At 46.2% G+C, this 17,719-nt stretch overlaps 1 protein-coding gene across 1 annotated transcript in view; it reads right to left on the minus strand.

The window, feature by feature from the left end:
* Nucleotides 1-324: 324 nt before the first annotated feature.
* UQCC1 (ubiquinol-cytochrome c reductase complex assembly factor 1) overlaps nt 325-17,719 on the minus strand; it is a 95,315-nt gene continuing 77,920 nt past the window's right edge. Inside the window, exons 8-10 of the mRNA XM_090286309.1 lie at nt 10,482-10,559; nt 3,705-3,818; nt 325-919 (exon numbers count right to left, since the gene is read on the minus strand). Of these exons, the coding sequence (XP_090142435.1) occupies nt 785-919; nt 3,705-3,818; nt 10,482-10,559 (327 nt within the window). The 3' untranslated portion in view covers nt 325-784. The remainder of the gene's footprint in view (nt 920-3,704; nt 3,819-10,481; nt 10,560-17,719) is intronic.

The following is a 17,719-nucleotide window of genomic DNA, read 5'->3' on the forward strand; positions in this document are numbered from 1 at the left end:
AAGAGAGTAGAGACAGCATGTTCCTCACCTGGTTCACTGGAGGGTAACAAAAGGACCCTCGCCTCCTTCTAAATGACTTGGGATATGATAAGCGCTTGGCCATCAGAGGCCTCTGGGGCCCCAGAGCACAGGGCCTGGCAGGCAGTGGCTTGGCCAGAACAGTGACATCTCCATGAACTGGAGGCAAAAGCAGTAGCAGAGACCCTCCTGACCCACTCTCCCTGCTCCTGTCTCTGAGCTAGAGGGTGCTCCGTGGCTTAGAGCAAACCGCAACCTCAGATTAGTTTCTAAAAGACTCTGGAATAAAGAAGAATCATGGGAAAGTTAATTCTATTTCTTTTAATGACCAACTCAACCCCACAGCACCAAGCCAGGGGACAGAGTTTGGTTACCCGTCTTGACTCAGCAGCACTGCAAACTGCCCCTAGGCCACAGTGGGCCCATGGGGCGGTGTCCCCTTTTAACATAGCCCATCTCCTCTGCAGCCTTTTGGTAAAGCTGTCAATCGCAAGGTTGCTGGAGGGCCCACGGCGAATGTGTGTGCTGGGGAGCTCTTGCCCAGGCCTTCTCTTGAGGGACAGGGCACCCCGGTAGAGCCTCTCCCACCAGATCAGATTCCTGGGCACACTAAGAGGAAAATCAACACAAATGGGGCAAGGTATTTGACAGATGCTGTTCATAGGTCAGTTCAGGCCACTTTCCTCAGGGTCCTGGGCCAAAGAGGCACCTCTCTCCTGGTGGTTCTTCAAGGCCAGCCAGCCAGCTGCTCTGAAGGACCAGTCCATCAAAGACCCTCGTCATTATAAACTGGGGAATGGGGCTTCAGGACGCTCTGAGGATTCTTCTCCACTAGAGGGCGCCAGCTCACCTCCCCTGTCAGAAGCAGATCCTCACCGTTCATGGAGTCCAGGTACTGAATCTGCAAGCGGGTGGACAGGAAACAGGAAAGGTTCAGGGCAGGATAGATGTGAGGTGGCATAGTGCAAAGTAGAGGAAGGGTGGGCATGAAGGAACTTCTGACCATCCCAGATCTCAGGCCAGGGGGGTCTCTGATCTCCCAGATTATTTTCACTTAAGGTCACTGGGAAGCTGGCTGGGAAGGCTTTACGGAATTCCCCATCATGCCTTCGAAAAGACACACACGCCCTGATGTTCTGGACTGAAATAACTTTCTAGGGAGGATGTATCAGGGAGACATGTCCTTAGGGCAGGGGTGTGTGTCTGTGTGTCTGTTCAGAGTAGCAGTGAATGGTACTCAAGGTGAGCCAATTAATTCCCATCTCTGAGATTTAAGCCCCCTTGTCTGAGAAAGGAGATAATGATGTGGACCTCACAGGACTTATGACAAGATGAAATGATAGACTGTACTTTTTTTAAAACTATGTATGACTCTACTGTCCACTACTAGGCTCTGACCCCATAGTTCGTTGGCCCTAATTCTGGTCAGTGGGCCCCAGCTTCATCCCTCTGGGATGGCTGGGGTGGGGGGCAGTTTATCCCCACCCAGCTCTGTGGAGAGGAGGCACCTGTGATGGAGAACAGGAGCGGCTGCAGGGGGCTATGGTCAGGCAAGAAGCAGGGGACCTAAGGAGTGGCTGAGTCTCAGAAGATAAGGCAGTCTCTGGGAGGATTCCCCAGGCTGCTGCTAACAAGGAAAGCAAAGAATGAGAAATGCTTTCAAGTGGCCAGGCAAAAACTAGGGTGAGAGCAGGCTTGGAGCAGGATTTATAAAGATGGGACTCCATTTAGGGATAAGAAGGCAATTTGGGGGGTAGGGGAGGGGCAGGAGTCCAGAGGCCTCATCGTAGGCCTTGGATCATCTCCCTCTTCCAAGAATTCCTCCATTTCTGTTGTTGGACCTCAGGCTGCTGACCTTTGAACCCCAGTCTCTCACATTACCTCAGGCCAAGATTTTACATGTCCTGCTGCCCCCAGGGCAAGGAGATCACAGCCCCTTACCATCCCCCAAATACACTCCTCTCTCCAATGACTCCAATTCTCTCCCTAAGGCCACCCTGTGCCCTCCTCCTGGGATGAACGTCTCAACAGAAGCTGTGAGGCTCTCAGGCCCATCTACCACACCAACTAGCTGCATGGTGCAGGACCGGAGTTGGCTCAGGCCCCAGCTTCCTGGTCTTCCCTGGTCCCCTCGGTCAGACTTAGTCTCTTCTTTCTTTGTTCCTACCTGTGTCACCTCACAGACTAACTTATTCCAGGGGCAGCCTTGTGCTTAATTGGCTTCCTCACCAAACCCAGAGCCACCTCCTTGAGGGCAGGACTAGGATTCATTAATCTCTGCTTTCTGAGCAGAGTGCCTGGCACAGTAGGTGCTCAAAATGGTGGGTGACAGAACTGGGTCCCCATCAAAGCTCCACGCTTCCCTAAGAGCCCCGTCACTGGGGCAATATGGGACTTCTTCTAGGAGCATTAGTGTAGCAGCCCCTTCCTTAGGACCCTCAGAGAGGTCCCGGCTGTGCCCTTGTCATGGCCCCTGGCATAAGCGCAGCATAGCAGAAGGAAAAGTTGGGCTGGTCTCTCAGAAAACATAGCATTTGCTTTGCCAATTGCTACTCCTGGCTGAGGGCGAGTCCAGTGAATAGTAGGAGTCTCAGAATTCTCTGTGGGTGGGGCCCTCTGGCCATAATGCCTTCTCTCTGGCTCTGGCAGATTTGAAGAACGGTCACACAGAAGTCCTGGTTTCAGGGGTTCTCTACCCTTTGGGTCTTAAAAGCCTCAGTATGTGGTTTTTCCAGCAATCAACAAAATGGTCCTACTGGCCACCTTCTCCCCCAGAGCTGGGGCCTGGCCTTTCGCTTTCTGGCTGTGGGAGGCTTGAAGGCCACGGACGCAGGTGAACAAGAGAATTACTATAGGGCGAGGCCCCTCCAGCTCCAGGGGCTAGGCCCAGGAAGCAAAGGTGTGACTCATGGGACAGCCTGAGCTGATGAGCTGTCTGCAGCAGCTGAGGCCTCTAGCTGCTACATGAATCACCAGTTGGGGTTCCAGGCCAGCTGCGCAGGCCTGCTCACTGGGAGACCCTGGGAAAGCCTCTATGTTCCTCTCCCCTGCTACTCAGCTCACTTATCTATAAAGGGTCTCCCATAAGTGTAAGACCAGGGGGCAGGGATCAAGGAGTAAATTCTCTATGTAGCTTTCCCCTAGAAGCTGGGGTGTCAGGGAGCCCTGGAGAGCCAGAGCACTGAGGAATGAAGTGGGGGGACCCTACTTGACTGCAAAGTAGGGAAGGATCTTGAGGGATGTCTACAGAATGCTGCCCAGAGCCCAGTCCTTCTAGAGATCAGGAGCAGAAAACATAAATCCTGGGGCTCAAAGTGGGTACAGAAGGGGCTACAGTGGGTGGCTGCACTGTACCCCATGCCCAGGCTTTACAGAGCTGTGTGTGCACAGCACTTGGCACACAGAAGATAATAAAACATGCAGTGAATGAATGACTAAAAGGTTCTAAAAGCAGGAGACTGCTCGGTGCCTTTGTTCCTCCTCCCATTCCCCAGCGCCTGGCCCAGCTCATGCTGGAGCAAGTGCTCTCCATCGGTGCCCCCTGCTGACATGATGCAGCCAGACTTCCCTCAGACTGGCCTCCGGGACCTCAGCTTCTCATGGTCCCCTGGCAGTCCAGCACTGACAGACCTCAGGATGGACCTGCTTTCCGTGAGACTCGGGAGGGAAGGGGAGCGGCTACTCACCTGTTTCCTCACATACTCCACCAACAGTTCAAGCTGCCGAGGGTCTTCACATTTCTGGTTGAAGAACGTCCTCCAGAGGGCAGCAGCCAGCCCGTGGTCATCTGAAAGGAGCCCCTGGGACACAGAGTACCAGAACTAATCTCCCAGGGAGTATGGAAGAGCCACGATACAAAAGCTGGGGATGCTGTGCATATGCTAGTAACAACAGAATCGGCTCAGAAGGACATTGTAGACACCATGGCAAACGCGGAAGCTACGTGGGTCCTCAGAGAGTATCTGGTCCAAACTCTTCATTTTCACACAGAGAAGGAACATAGAAACCAGAGGGCTGAGTGACTGGCTAAGGCTGATGCAGAGATGGAGCTCACGTTGGTCTGACAGCCCCACCCACCCAAGCCGCAGCTCCCTCTACTCAGCAGTGATTCCACTGCTGTCCACAGGATTGGGATCCAAATAACAAAAGGGTGTATTTTTCCCCAGGAACAGAGATGGGTGAGGACCACACCTTCTCTCCTGGTCCAAGGACATGTATCTGCAAGGCAGCCGGCCCTTAGGGGAAGGGAACTAAACACCTTGGCCTCAGTGTCACCCAGCTTGACACTGGCCATGGCTGGCCCAGCCCCTGTCTGAGTAGAGAAACGGGCTGTTCAGCAGGATTACCATGGGTCACAGAGGGACTGCTCAGAGCCTGTGTGTGTGTGCGCCTAACGTCGTCTCTCCTGGCACAGAGGAGACCTCTGTTGGGAAGTCCAAATATCACAGAGGCTAATCAGCAGCTGGGACGTGGACTGGGGCCACTTTCTAGCCTGGACCTCTAAGGGAAGAGAGGGAGGGTCTTGCTTCCTGAGGTAAGGGTGACTAAACGGAAAGGCCCTGAGAGGTTGCTCTGTCCAGGTGCCAAGGTAGTGTGTGGAACCAGACACAGTGCTGACCGGGAGTTAGAGAGCTGGATCAAGTCCTAGCTCTGCCACTGCCAAGCTCAGAGATGGCGGGCAATTCACTAAACCTGAGTCTCCAACTCCTCAACTATAAAACAGATGAAAGTACTTGCCCTTCTCATAGCATCTTTGAATTATAAACACAGATGTAAAGACATTTTGTCAAGTGTAATATGTCACATATAAAGATTAGGAGCTTTGTTTGGCAGGCAGCTGTGGATAACAGTTGAAACAACAGTGGGATCTGGGGGTCAGACCACTTGAGTTCAATCGACAGCTCTGTCATTTGATGGCTGTGTGGCCTTTGGAAAGCTACCAGCCCTTCCTGAGCCTCAGTTTCTCATTGGCTAAACAAGCCAGTGATACCTATCCCACAGAGTTGTTATAAGAATTAAGAGATCATGGCCATGATGCCCTGGCTGGTGTGGTTTAGTGGGTTGAGCGCTGGCCTGTGACCCGAAAGGCTGCCAGTTCAATTCCCGGTCAGGGCACATGCCTGAGTTGCAGGCCAGGTCCCTAGTTGGAGGCGTGTAAGAGGCAACTAATAGATGTGACTCTCCCTCTCTTTCTCCCTTCCTCTCTCTAAAAAAAAAAAGAGAGATCATGGTCATGAAAGACCCTATAAGTGGTAAATCATTACACAAAGACCCACGACCATTTATTTGACTTATGTTGTGGGCTGACCCACTGGAGCAGTATATGAGGTCTGGCTTCAGGTCTGCTGCCAGAAAAAGCCATGTCCAGTATGACAGTTTGGTAGAAAAATAGTCCACCTATTCCAAATGACCCTGCTAAACACCCCTAGAATTCCACCACTTAAGAGACTATCCTGGCACAATGGCTGCATCAGGAAAACCAGCTTCTTCCGGTAGATGGGGACAGGAGCCAAGGACAAGCTCAGGCACATCACCGTTTTCCAAGTCATTTGCTAACACAACAGCCTGCCTGTGTCTGAAGTGCCCTGGGCACATGCCGGAGTGCTGCTGGCAGCTACCCACCTGTGCTACATGGGAGGGAGGAGGAGTGCAAGCGGGTGTTATGAGGACTTGGAGAGTGAGCACAGACACAGGACAGCAAATGCCTGGGAGCCATGGCCTGCTGCCAACGGACAGCCTTGGCGTGGGTGAGATGGCTGGGAAGGGGCAAACCCATAATCAGTTCCTGAACTGTCAAAAGGAAAAGGATGTCTCAAGACTCAGATTAACGGTGATAACAGCTTGACTACTCCAGAGTTCCCTCTCACACCTGGTTCCTAATGACTATGGACGCCAAGAAGAGCAGATATTATTGTTCCCATTTGAAAGAAGAGCACACTGAGGCTTAGAGTTATCTAGCTAATTGGTGGTAGAACTAGGACCAGAATGCACTGGTGAGGTCAGGGGCCAGTGTCTGACTAGCTCTAGTTAGGATGCAATACCTGGCAGAGAGTGGAAGTACAATAAAAATGGTTAAATATCCCTGGCTGGTGTGGCTCAGTGGACTGAGTGCCAACCTGAGAACCAGAGGGTTGTTGGTTCAATTCCCAGTCAGGGCATATGCCTGGGTTGCGGGCCAGGTCCCTACATTCTGTTTCTCTCTCTTTCGCCCTCCCTCCCCCTCTTTAAAATAATAAATAAAATCTTTTAAAAAAATGGTTAAATAATCTACAAACCCAACTTCAGCCTTCGTTCCACCATTCTGCTAGTAAATCAGTGAAAACAAATGAGAGACTGCTCTGTGAGAGTGTAAATTTCAAACCAAGGAAGCAGGGAGAAAGGGTGCCTTGGGACCAAAATTGCATAGCAATTTTCCCACAATCTACTAGGGTACTTACTTGTTTTCCCTCCAACAGAAAAAAGAATCCTTCAGGAAATGAAAATACCTAGGTCTAGAGTGACTGAGAGGAAGCCAAAAGGGACTGTCCTGGAAGTAGAGGGCCCTGGTGATAATTAAGGGTTTAGAGTAGCAAAGACTCATTCAATGAAGACTGATTTGATACCACGATATGCTTAGCATGATGCTAGAAATACAATCTGAGCAATATGGTCGCAGCTCACAGGCAGCTTGCAATTTAGCTGAAGGGACAAAGCTAGTACACATCAAACAGTCTTAAATCCCGGGGAATGAACAAATGCTAACCTGCATAGGAAGACAGGCTCTGAGGTGTAAATACTCTGTTCATGGCTGGCTCCCCATTATTGAGTCTTAGCTTCTATGATAACTCCTCAGAGACCTTCCCCACAGTAAGTGCATTCCCCATTATTCTCGATCACTGTACTCTATTTGTAATCAGGTACTTATTTGTTTACTTGTTTACTGCTTATCTCCTCATCAGAAGGTAATGGGGAGATAGTAAATAAGTGGGAAAGAACCAGACCATGTTTGTTTTTTATTCACCAGTATATTCCCAGTGCATCACACATGGTAGGCACTAAATAAATACCTGTTAAATTAACAGATGGATGGATATTGAAATTCAGAGTAAAAGACAGAGACCTAGAGAGGCCAGGGAAAGCTTTGTGGAGAAGCGGGGCCTTTAGGAATGAAGACTATATGGAGAACTACAGGACATTCTAAGCAAGAGAGAATAATTTTAGTTTACTAAACACTTATAGAAGGGGTGCCTACAAGGTGCCAGGCTTTGCACCAGGCCCACAGGGCCAAAGCTGACAGTCTCAGCTACTGCCCCCTCCACCTGGCTGTCCAGAAGAGCCTCGATCAGGCACAGGATGGCTGTGGGGCAGTGAGGCAAATGGCCTCCCACTGGCCAGAAATGGGAGGTAAGTGTGGCTAGAACATGTTACAACAGGGATGGTTCACAAAAGGCCTGAAGTTCCTTTGAACCAAATGTAGTAGCAAACAGGAAGGTTCCAAAAGTGCCCAGGGTGGGGGCCCAATCCAAGCAAGAGTCTAGGAAAAGGGTGCATCAGTAAATACTGTCCAGCTGAAATTCCCGTGAGGACGGAAACGTTCGACAGCACGGTCCACTGTAGTCGCCACCACCCACACACAGTACTGAGCACCTGAAGTGTAGCTAGTGCAACTGAGGAACTAAATTTTTTATTTTATTTTAATGAACTTAAATCAAAATAGCTGCCTATGGCTAGTTGAACCTTATGACTCCCAGTGTGGTCTGCAGACAGCTGGTTAGCAATGCAGCATCTCAGGCCTCACCCCAGACCTAAGTCACCACCTGAATTTGACTTGCACATTAACACCTAAGAAAAACTGTTTTGGAATTGCACATTAAAATTACCTAGGGCACTTTTACAATTGTAGATGCCTACCCACACCAGTTAAGTCAGAACTTCTGGGGGACAGGGCCCAATATTGGTATTTCTAAAAAGTGTCTCAGGTGATTAGTATATTTCTCAAACTTTCCCACTCTTAAGTGTGACCTGGGGTACATGTTGAAATACCAGGCATCACTCCTACTGAACTGGAATCTTCAAAGAGGTGCTCAAGAATCATTATTTTTTTATTTTATTTATTTATTTTTTAGAGAGAGGGGAAGGGAGGGAGAAAGACAGGGACAGAAACATTGATCAGTTGCCTCTCATATGTGCCCTGACCGGGGATGGAACCTGCAACCCAGGCATGTGCCCTGACTGGGAATAATACCAGTGACATTTGCTTTGAGGAACGATGCCCAACCAACTGAGCCACACCAGTCAGGGCAAGAATCAAATTTAAAAAGCACCCCAGGTGCCCTGGCTGGGTGGCTCAGTTGGTTGGAGCATCACCCCTTATACCAAAAAGGTTGTGGGTTTGACCCCTGGTAGGGGTGTGTACAGGAGGCAACCAATCAATGCTTCTCTCTCACATAAATCTTCCTCTCTCCCTCCCTCCCTTCCTCTCTCTAAAATCAATAAAACATCCTCGGGTAAGGGTTAAAAAAACAAAAGCAAAAAAGCACTCCAGGTAACTCCTGTGACCAGGCATGATTGTAAGATGGCTCTTCCAGGATGGCCTGGGATGGGGGACAGAGAAGAGTTACAATTCAGAATTTCTTTAATAATATTGGTGAAAGGAATCAACTGAGCCACCTGCTACAAAGACTTCAAACAAATGCTAACAGAAAGAGAATTATATTTCTTCAATTCTAAGCTTCAGTCTTTTATACACTGTAAGGTCTCTGAAATCAGAATGTATCTCATTTAACAACTAATGTGTAGATACAATCAGTGTTTCTCAACTCCCACCCACTCCCAGAGAGTTCGCCTTAAAGTGATGCTGCGTGTGGTGTGCAGTCTAAATTGCTCTTATAATTGAGGCTATCTGGTGGACTGGAGGAATCAGGAAACCTCAATTTTAAGTCGTCCTATGACCCTAAGCAAGTCATTTAACATAATTTTTCTGTAAGCTTATCTCCTGGCTTTAATTATTATCTTTAGGCTGATAACACTTCGTCCAGCCTGAACTCTAGTCTCTTACTTTCAACCTTTTATGCATTTCCTCCCTTCCTCACTCTCTACCTGCCCCAAGCCAGGCACCATGCTAGCCAATAGAAATGCAAACACAGGAGACACTGCCACTACCCAGAAGAAACCCCTACCCAGCCAGGACTACAGGTAACACTAATGTAGCCCCAGCTGTGGAGTCCAGGGAGGGCACAATGAGCTGAGCCTGGGGAAGTTCTGGGACCATTTCCCAGAAGCAGTGATGCTTACATTAGAGCTGGAGGTAACCACAAAGTGAACATAAAAGCACATGGCTTATTCAAAAAGATGAGGTATGGTGAATCCTGGCAGTGTGCACACAGGTATTCATTATACCATTCTTTTAACTTTTCTGTGTGCTTGAAATTTCCATAACAACAGTTCGGGGGAAAAGATGAGCCAGATGCTACAACATGCATGAACCTTGAAGACATTATGCCAAGTGAAATAAGCCAGACACCAAAGGACAAAAACTATATGATTCCACTTACATGAGGTATTCAGAGCAGTCAGCAATACAGAGACAGAAAGCAGAATGGTGGTTTCCAGGGGGTGGGGGTGGGGTGCGGTGGGGTGGGGTGGGGAGAATGGGAGAATGGTGTTTTGTGGGTGCAGAGTTTCAGTTTGGGAAGATGGAAAAATCCTGGAGATGGACGGTGGTGACTGCTGCTCAGCAATGTGAATGTACTTAATGTGATGAAAATGTACACTTAAAAATGGTTAAAATAGTTACATTTTTATATTATGTATATTTTATAATAAAAAAAATGAGATAGAGCTAAATGTTCTGATGTGGAGGAATGCCCAAATATATTGTTCAGTGAAAAAAGCAAGTTGTAGAATAGTGTGTGTAGTGTGATTTCATTTGCATAAAGAAGATAAATACATGGTGCTTGTGTATGCCCAGATGACACCTGGAAGGACACCCAATTGACTTAACTGTTTTCCCCTGGGGCAGGGAAGTGGGCAGGACAGGAAAGGGGCCTTCTATTTTCCACTCCCAACATTTATGTATAGTTTTATGAATTTTTAAAATGAGTACGTACTGCTTTTATAATCAAAGAGGAAAAAGTGTGCCATTTGTCTGGCAGATGGTACTCCCTATGTGTGTTCGTCTTCCTCTCTCTGGGGGCATCTGGGGCTGAGAGGGACTGGTTTGCCTTAGTCGCCCCATCCAGCTCCCCCAGGCATGCGATCGGCACCAACTAGCCAAATGGTTTGCCCATATTATACAGAGCTCTTTCCCAAGCACAGGCAAACTGTGACCCATCCTTTCTAGTTGCCAACGAAGATGAGGAAATCAACACTTGAGCCATAATAACAGGTCATGACGGCCACTGAACCGTCCCTCAGAGGTTCTCGTCACAGGCCTTTGGTGGGGGAAGCCACTGTTCTGCCTGAGGCTTCGCAAATGATCTTACCTCATCATATCCCAAGATTGCTGCATAGAAATTATTTGTCATAACTATCAGGTTCTTCTTCAGGATATAGGGATTAACCTACAAGAAACAAAATCACAAAAACAAAAGTATGAAAGAAAGGAACAAACCAAAAAGTAGGATCTTTGGTTTTAGCTGTCATACACTCTTAGAACAAAGAGAGAGGGTCCCCTAATGGGTCACACTGCCGGTTCACCCCATTTCCCTGACCTGTCATGATTTCCCCCAGTCTGACGGCTTCTTTTAGGTTTTGATGCCAAATTACACAAAGCAATAGTGCAGTTTAATGAAGTGAGCCCGAAATATGTGTCAGGCTTTGTGCTAGATCCTATGAACACAAAGTAGAAGAATCAGCTTCTCGACTGGAAGAGCACAGTCTAGTGTGGGAAAACAGACATGTAAAAACTACAGTTGACCCTGGAACAACACGGGTTTGAGCTGTGTGGGTCCACTTATACATGGACCTTTTTCCCAATAAGAACCTGAACTGTTTTCCACCCACAGCTGGAAGTCTGTGGCTGAGGAGGGCCAACTGTTACGTATTGATCTATATCACCTTATATAGGGGACTTGAGCACCCACAGATCTGGTATCCCCAGGGGGTCCTGGAACCAATCCCCCATGGATACAGAGGGTCATTAAGTTTTGGGGAGTCAAAAGTTATACATGGATTTTCAACTGCACAGGGGTTCAGTGTCAGATAGTTAAGGCTCAGCTGTAATTATCCTGCAACATGTTATTTATGATGAGCCATAAGTGAATTTTGGTACAAATGATCTCTGCTTGGGGGACTGGAAAAGAGTTCTCTAGGAGGTAACATTTAAGTGGACCTCGGAGGAGGAGTTGTCTGACAGAAGAGAGGAAGGGGGAGAAGAGATGACATTCTAGACAGAGAACAATGTGTGCAAAGGTGCCAAGGCAGGTAGGAACATTCAGGGAGTGACAAGAGGAGTGAATGGTAAGACATGTTGGGTCCAGGTCAGGAATGTCTTCAGGATCATTAGAAAAAGCCTGTTGTGGTGAAAGGACAGAAGGAGGAAGTGACAGATGTGGGAACAGAAGGGAGAGAGGCAGGTTTCGGAGATGCTGGGGAGTAAGGGGGGACTCTGAGGCCATGGAGAGAAGCAAAGAATATGACGGGCGGAAGTGCTAGAATGGTTAATATTAAAAGACTATTTTAGAAATGCAATTCCAGTGAGACTGTTGAGACCCTGCTAGGAATCCTCTCAGAGAATGACCAGGAGAGCCTTCAGGGCCTAGAGTGAAGTTCACTGAAAGTCTTCAACAGGGTAAAACTCTGACCTCCAGACCTCTGGACGTATGCTCAAGAGCAGGATCCAGCCTTCATTCTTCTCTGGAATCCCACCAGTAAGCCCAGTGTAATACACAGGAAGGACTCATTAAATATTTAAGCTGACAGGTTTCAGAAACCGCCAAAAGTCATGTGGAACTTAATATGGAGAATAAGATTCGCTTAACAGCCCTGACCATGACCATGCTCACCATCAGTTACTGAGTACTGGTTAAGGGTCAGGTACTTTATGGACACCATCTCCTCTAATTGTCACCGGTACTCGGAGAGGTGGATGTGTTATAGTCATGTTTTTATAGACACGGAGAACTGAGGCTCAGACAGGTGAAGTGACTTGCCCTAGGTCCCACCACAAATTAGTGATAAAGCTGATTTCAAAGTCCATGTGCCTCCCATTCCATCATGTTTCTGCCTTCAGGAGGATAATGTTACTTTGGATCATAAATCAATCACTGAGTGATTTAATCTTGTGGTTTATAACTGGTCTCTGAAGAAGGGCAAAGAAGAACAGTGAAGGAATTAATCAAGAAATCTGGGTTCAAGTCATAATTCTGCTGTATACACAGGATGTGATCTTGGGTAAGTCAAGTACCTTTGAGTCTATTTCCTTGTCATTTAAATATCCTTGAAGAGCAAATGAATTAGCATGTATTCATTCACTAATTCAACAATGTATGCTGAAAGCTTTAGTAAATTACGAAGTGCTCTGTAAATTCAAGGAATTATGCGTAATACCTTTTGGTTTGTTTGCACAGAACTAAAATCAGCTCTAATACTTTATAGCCATGAATGATTTTCAAAAAGGAAACAAGAATTGTGCAGCTCAAGACTGGAAAATGTAGGATTGGATGCAGGCTGGTAGTACAATCCATGACCTTTCTACCCCACCTTCAACCCAGGCCAAATTAGCCATCCATCCTTTGTTTCCAGAGCTCTCTGTCCACACTTCTTCCCCTGGGTGCACAACATGGTTTCGAGTTGCTTATGTACCTGTCTCTCTCCCTGGTCTATGAGCTACTCAAAGGTCGTGAGGAACTCTGACTACCTCAGCACCCCCAATACCCAGTCCAGGGCCTGGCCCCGAGCAGGGTTTAAGACTGGCATGCTGATGACTAAATCCTTACAAGGGCCTGACTGCCTCGTACAGCATGTTCTATGAAGTGGTACCCATTTGTTTGTTTCCTTATTTTGCTGCTGAGTACCTTACATGTTTCTGAAATTTCAGAAACAAATACTGCCAAACTTCCTTCTACCACATCATCTTCTAGAAGGGACTATAGTAAAAGGAGTCAAGAAACCAGCCAGAGCTAGATTGAATTCCTTCTGTGATGTGCGGATGGGACTACAACCCAGACCTGCTGACACCTGTTTGAGAGCTCTCCCTGCTCCCATACTAGTTGTTTCCTTAATTGTGCAAGAAGAGCCAGAGCCATAAACGGACATCAGAGATGTCAAACATGAAAGAAGGAGCCTGGTTCATGTGCTGCATCCAACCAGTAGGCTTTGGAGCTGGAAGGGCCCTCAGAAATCACCTAGCTCAATGCCTTTGAGGAAATGGTAAACTGAGACCCAAAAAGGAGAAGACACTTGTCCAAGGTCACACCTCAAGTTAGTGTTATAAGACCTGATTTCTGGATGGATGCTTTTTCCTATTTCACCATCTGCAGGGCATTTCCAGAGATCAACACATTAACCTGCAAACCTCGGTTCTCGCTTTCCAGCAAGGTCTGTTTATATATAAACACACTTTCTCCTCTTGGGATGCACCTGCATTCTGGCTGGCTATTACCCAGCAAGTGGAATTCCTTATTAGCAAGGCTCTTCTGCCTCTATGTCCTATATCCTAACTCCAGTGACCCGTAAGCTGCCTCTCCCCTTCACCTCTAGCTGAGAAATGGCAAGCTGCCTCAGCTAGAAATGGTTTTCAGATATCATCACCCATGCTGGATTAGATCATGAAAAGGACCCTTCCTGGAAGAGGGTGGAAGCTCGATCAGTGCAGACACATGATATGCAGGCAACAGGTGAGAGTAAGTGAGAACAGCTTCCTAACTACTGGACTCAGCCCACTGGGCCCTTCAAGCCAGCCCAGCAGCCCAGGGGAGCTGGATATTCCCTCTGGTGAACCTCTGTTGGGATTTTATTCTCTCATGTAAGCTTCTGTTTGCTGGTGTGCAGCCTGTGTCCCCACTGCCAGATCGTTCTATATGGAGCACCCTGTCCATGCTACACAGATGGAGAAGCTCCTCCCAGATAGCACTGGGCCGTTTTCTTGTTAAATGCTTATCCTTTCCATAATGCTTTGCTTCTTCTTTTTTTCCTCCATAATGCTCTGCTTTCTATAAAAACCCATACATACAGCACCACCACAAGGAAAACGTTCCTTTTATATCAGTTACTCATATTTTCCCATTTATTTAAGCTATTAAAATTCATGCAGATATTTTATAAGCCATCAGGATTTGGTGACTGGTATTACTGAATGTTTAATAATAAACTAAACAGAAGAAATCAGAGGGTTAAATGATGACTGCAATTCCTGTAATGACTTAATTAAATTTTTATTGAGTACATAAACTATGATGTCATTTCTAGCCAACCACGGGTGTGCTTTCCCAGCATGTCACAGGGTGGGAGCGCTGAATAGGAGGCAAGGCTAAATGAGCAGCAAGTCTCAGCTGAAATGGGGAGGGGAGCAAGGCTCATGTAACACACTCAATAAATTATCCGTTCATTTTTAAACAAAGTCCATGAGTTATAATATATTTGCCATGCACTTTTTATGACATAATAAAAATGTTACCTTAAGGATTACTTAACACATACTACAAATGTTATAGCAGAGGCAGGCACAAGGGGCAAAGAAAACAAACATGAGCAGGCCAGAGACGGGTCCTGGAGTTTACGTCCTGGGGGAACAGCATAGTATATTAAAAAGGGAATGCAAAGAAGGAAGGGGGATGCAAGAGTTCAGGGTTACTAATCAGCAGATTAATGAATGAGACAACCAACAGGGAACACAAGTAAAGCAATAATGAATCTTCCAAGGCACATGTTTAATTAATGTAGTATTCTTGAGGAGGAATATTAGCTTTAAAGAGATGCCAGTTCATTTGAGGCCAATTCACTGCCCTCTTTCCCCTGTTTTGCTGTTAAAGACGTTCATGTGACTGATTAACAGAGAAACTTGATTATGTAGATGGGGGGACTGATGGAAGATCAAGTTTAAACTCCTCCATGAGCTCTGTGAGGTTCTTTGTGATCTGTTCTTGGTAGTTTTTCCTGCCTCACCTCCTCTTGCCACCCCCTTTTAGCTCATCCATCAGTTAAGAGTAAACTATGAGCAATTTCCACAAACATGTCATGTGCTCTTATAGCTCTTAAGCAAACTGCTGCTGGGAATCCTCCTTTTTTTACCCACTGGGGTGCTAACTCCTTATTCTCTATGACTCAGCTTACAAATTATATCTTCTATAAAGCCACCTCTCTCCCTAGTCTGCAGGTGCCACAGAAGACATTTGAGTCCAGAAACAGGCCCCATAATTCACTGTTTACCATGTGCCAAGCAATATGCTAAGGGCTTTATTTAACCCTCCCCAACAACGCTGTGAGATGGGTACTGTTACTATCCTCAGTTTAGAGAAAAGGAAGCAGGTTTAGGAAAGTTAAAGGTTACACAGCCAGGAAACAGTGGGTCAAGATTAGAATACACAGCAATCTGACACCATAAATGACACGGCTGCTTGTTCCTGTGCTCTACACTTCAGGCTGTCTGTAGAGGCAGGGCTAGTGAGTGTTAATATGGCCTTGGGTAAACACAACTCAAAGAATCCCGATTCCAATGGTAGGTAGACATGAGCCAGCAGACGGGTCGTCAGTGGCCAGACACATCTAGTATAGCTAAGTCTCACTTCTGGAAAAACTGCGGGCGAAACAGTGTAACGATGGTGTGGGAGGGGAGAATGGAAGAAGGTTGGTGTGAACAACACAAGAACTGATGAGAATGATGGTGATAATTAACTTTAAGGCTACTAGCTTGAGGCAAAGTTGCTAATAGCAGAATGAATGAATGATAAAGGGTGGCTAGGGTTGCTGACTGAAGCATAAGGAATATATCAAACTCATCAAAGGGTTAAAATGCAGTGCGAAGACTGCAGGTCAGGTTTAGTCATCTCTCTAGTAGCCAGGAATGCCATCAGCAATGCTTTTCATTATCAGCACCATGGGCCACCGTCATTGCATGGCAATAGGCTATGTGCACCGAACATCATCCGATCTAAATTTAATGGTAGAAGTTAGCTCAGTGTGCAATATTTGTGAGATACACAGAAACAGGTGAGAATAGACAGAAAAAGGACATGGAGAGGCCAAATACACATGTGTGTACATAAGTCAATTCACTTGCTTTATGACTGAGGGTTTTTTAGCAATGATCACAAAATACAACAAACAAAACTAGCTCTAAATGTATGTGTGTGCATGTGTGAATGTCAGAATGTGGGTATCAGAGATGCTACATGATCAGCAGACAAATGCAGAACCAACAGCCTTAATTTCTGAATGGTCACAAAGTATAGGAGTCCTTTCCTCAGCTTGGAAAATAGCAGTCAAGAGACAGCTGTCCTTAAAAATTGCAGTCATTTACCCACTTGACAAGGCATTCACACACATCTAAGTCTGTAATCACCTTGAAAAGAAGCTGATAAGGTACATTAAGGTCCTGGGAAGATCAAACTATCACACCAATTTAATTTTCTTCTATACTAGAACACACAGATAAAAGGAAGATAGCTATAATCTACTCTCATTTCTGATTGTATCCCGTATGACAAGTCTCATGCATACATACTCCATTTAGAGGGGTCAACTCAGGCTTGAAAGAGTTGCTGTTTTAACAATAGCACTGATGGCACAAAGCTTTAAAGGAAACATTTCTGAGGGCCTCCGCTAAAAATACGCACTGATAATAACTATGACAGTGGTAGTTATACAATGAGCATACACTGAATTTGATTTGATATGATGTATATGATCTTGTGGCTCACAATCACATCTTGTACTACAGGAACTCACAGACTAACTGCTATTTTTGTCTCAATTCTATAAACAAGCAAGGAAGGCAAAAATGTTAAGTGACTTACTCCAAAGTCACACCCTGCTTGCAACAGTGCTGGAACTTCTCGGACAGCCAGTCCGTAAATCTAGTGTCTTCTCTATACTGTCACACCTTTCTTCTTCTGCTGAGTCATATCAGAAATGGAAAGTCACACAAGCAAAAGGCTAAAATTACTCATTTCAATACTTTGGAAAACAAGAGTAAAAATCTGAATTGTTGGAAAATTATCCTAGAAACAATATGTGATTCAACAAGGTAAGTGCACAGTAGCATACCGAGATAGAGAGATAGATGGACAGATGATCAAAGGATGTAAAAGGGTTTGACTAGGTAGGCATAATAAACTCCCAGAGCTAATCCCTGATCATGAGCAAATAAATGAGAAATGTGAAAAGGTAATCATAATTAAACATATTAAAAGAAATGACATATACAAAGGTCAAAAAGTTGTTTTTCATCTATTATTGTAATAGTCAAGATCTTTGTTTTTGCTACCATACTTACAAATAAACATGGAAAACCAGAGAAATGTCAATGAAAGATGTCAGATAGGTATGGTTACATTGGGTTGGCACTGATCACAAACTAGGGCATTCAAGATTCTATGGACAACAGAAACACCCAGAGGCTCCTTCATGGGTCAGCCTGGTTGTATCCATCATCAGCCTCAATGGGATCAGTAGATCTTGAAGGTACTCTGATACTTACTTTCTCTGCATCCCTTCCTTAGGGCTGGAACCTACTCCCCAACTCTGTATGAGTTGGCAGGCTGCTGATCCTAGAATCCTGTAC

Source organism: Furipterus horrens, unplaced genomic scaffold (genome assembly GCF_987537825.1).
Source record: "Furipterus horrens unplaced genomic scaffold, mFurHor1.1.pri manual_scaffold_8, whole genome shotgun sequence".
In the NCBI taxonomy this organism is placed as follows: Eukaryota; Metazoa; Chordata; class Mammalia; order Chiroptera; family Furipteridae; genus Furipterus; species Furipterus horrens.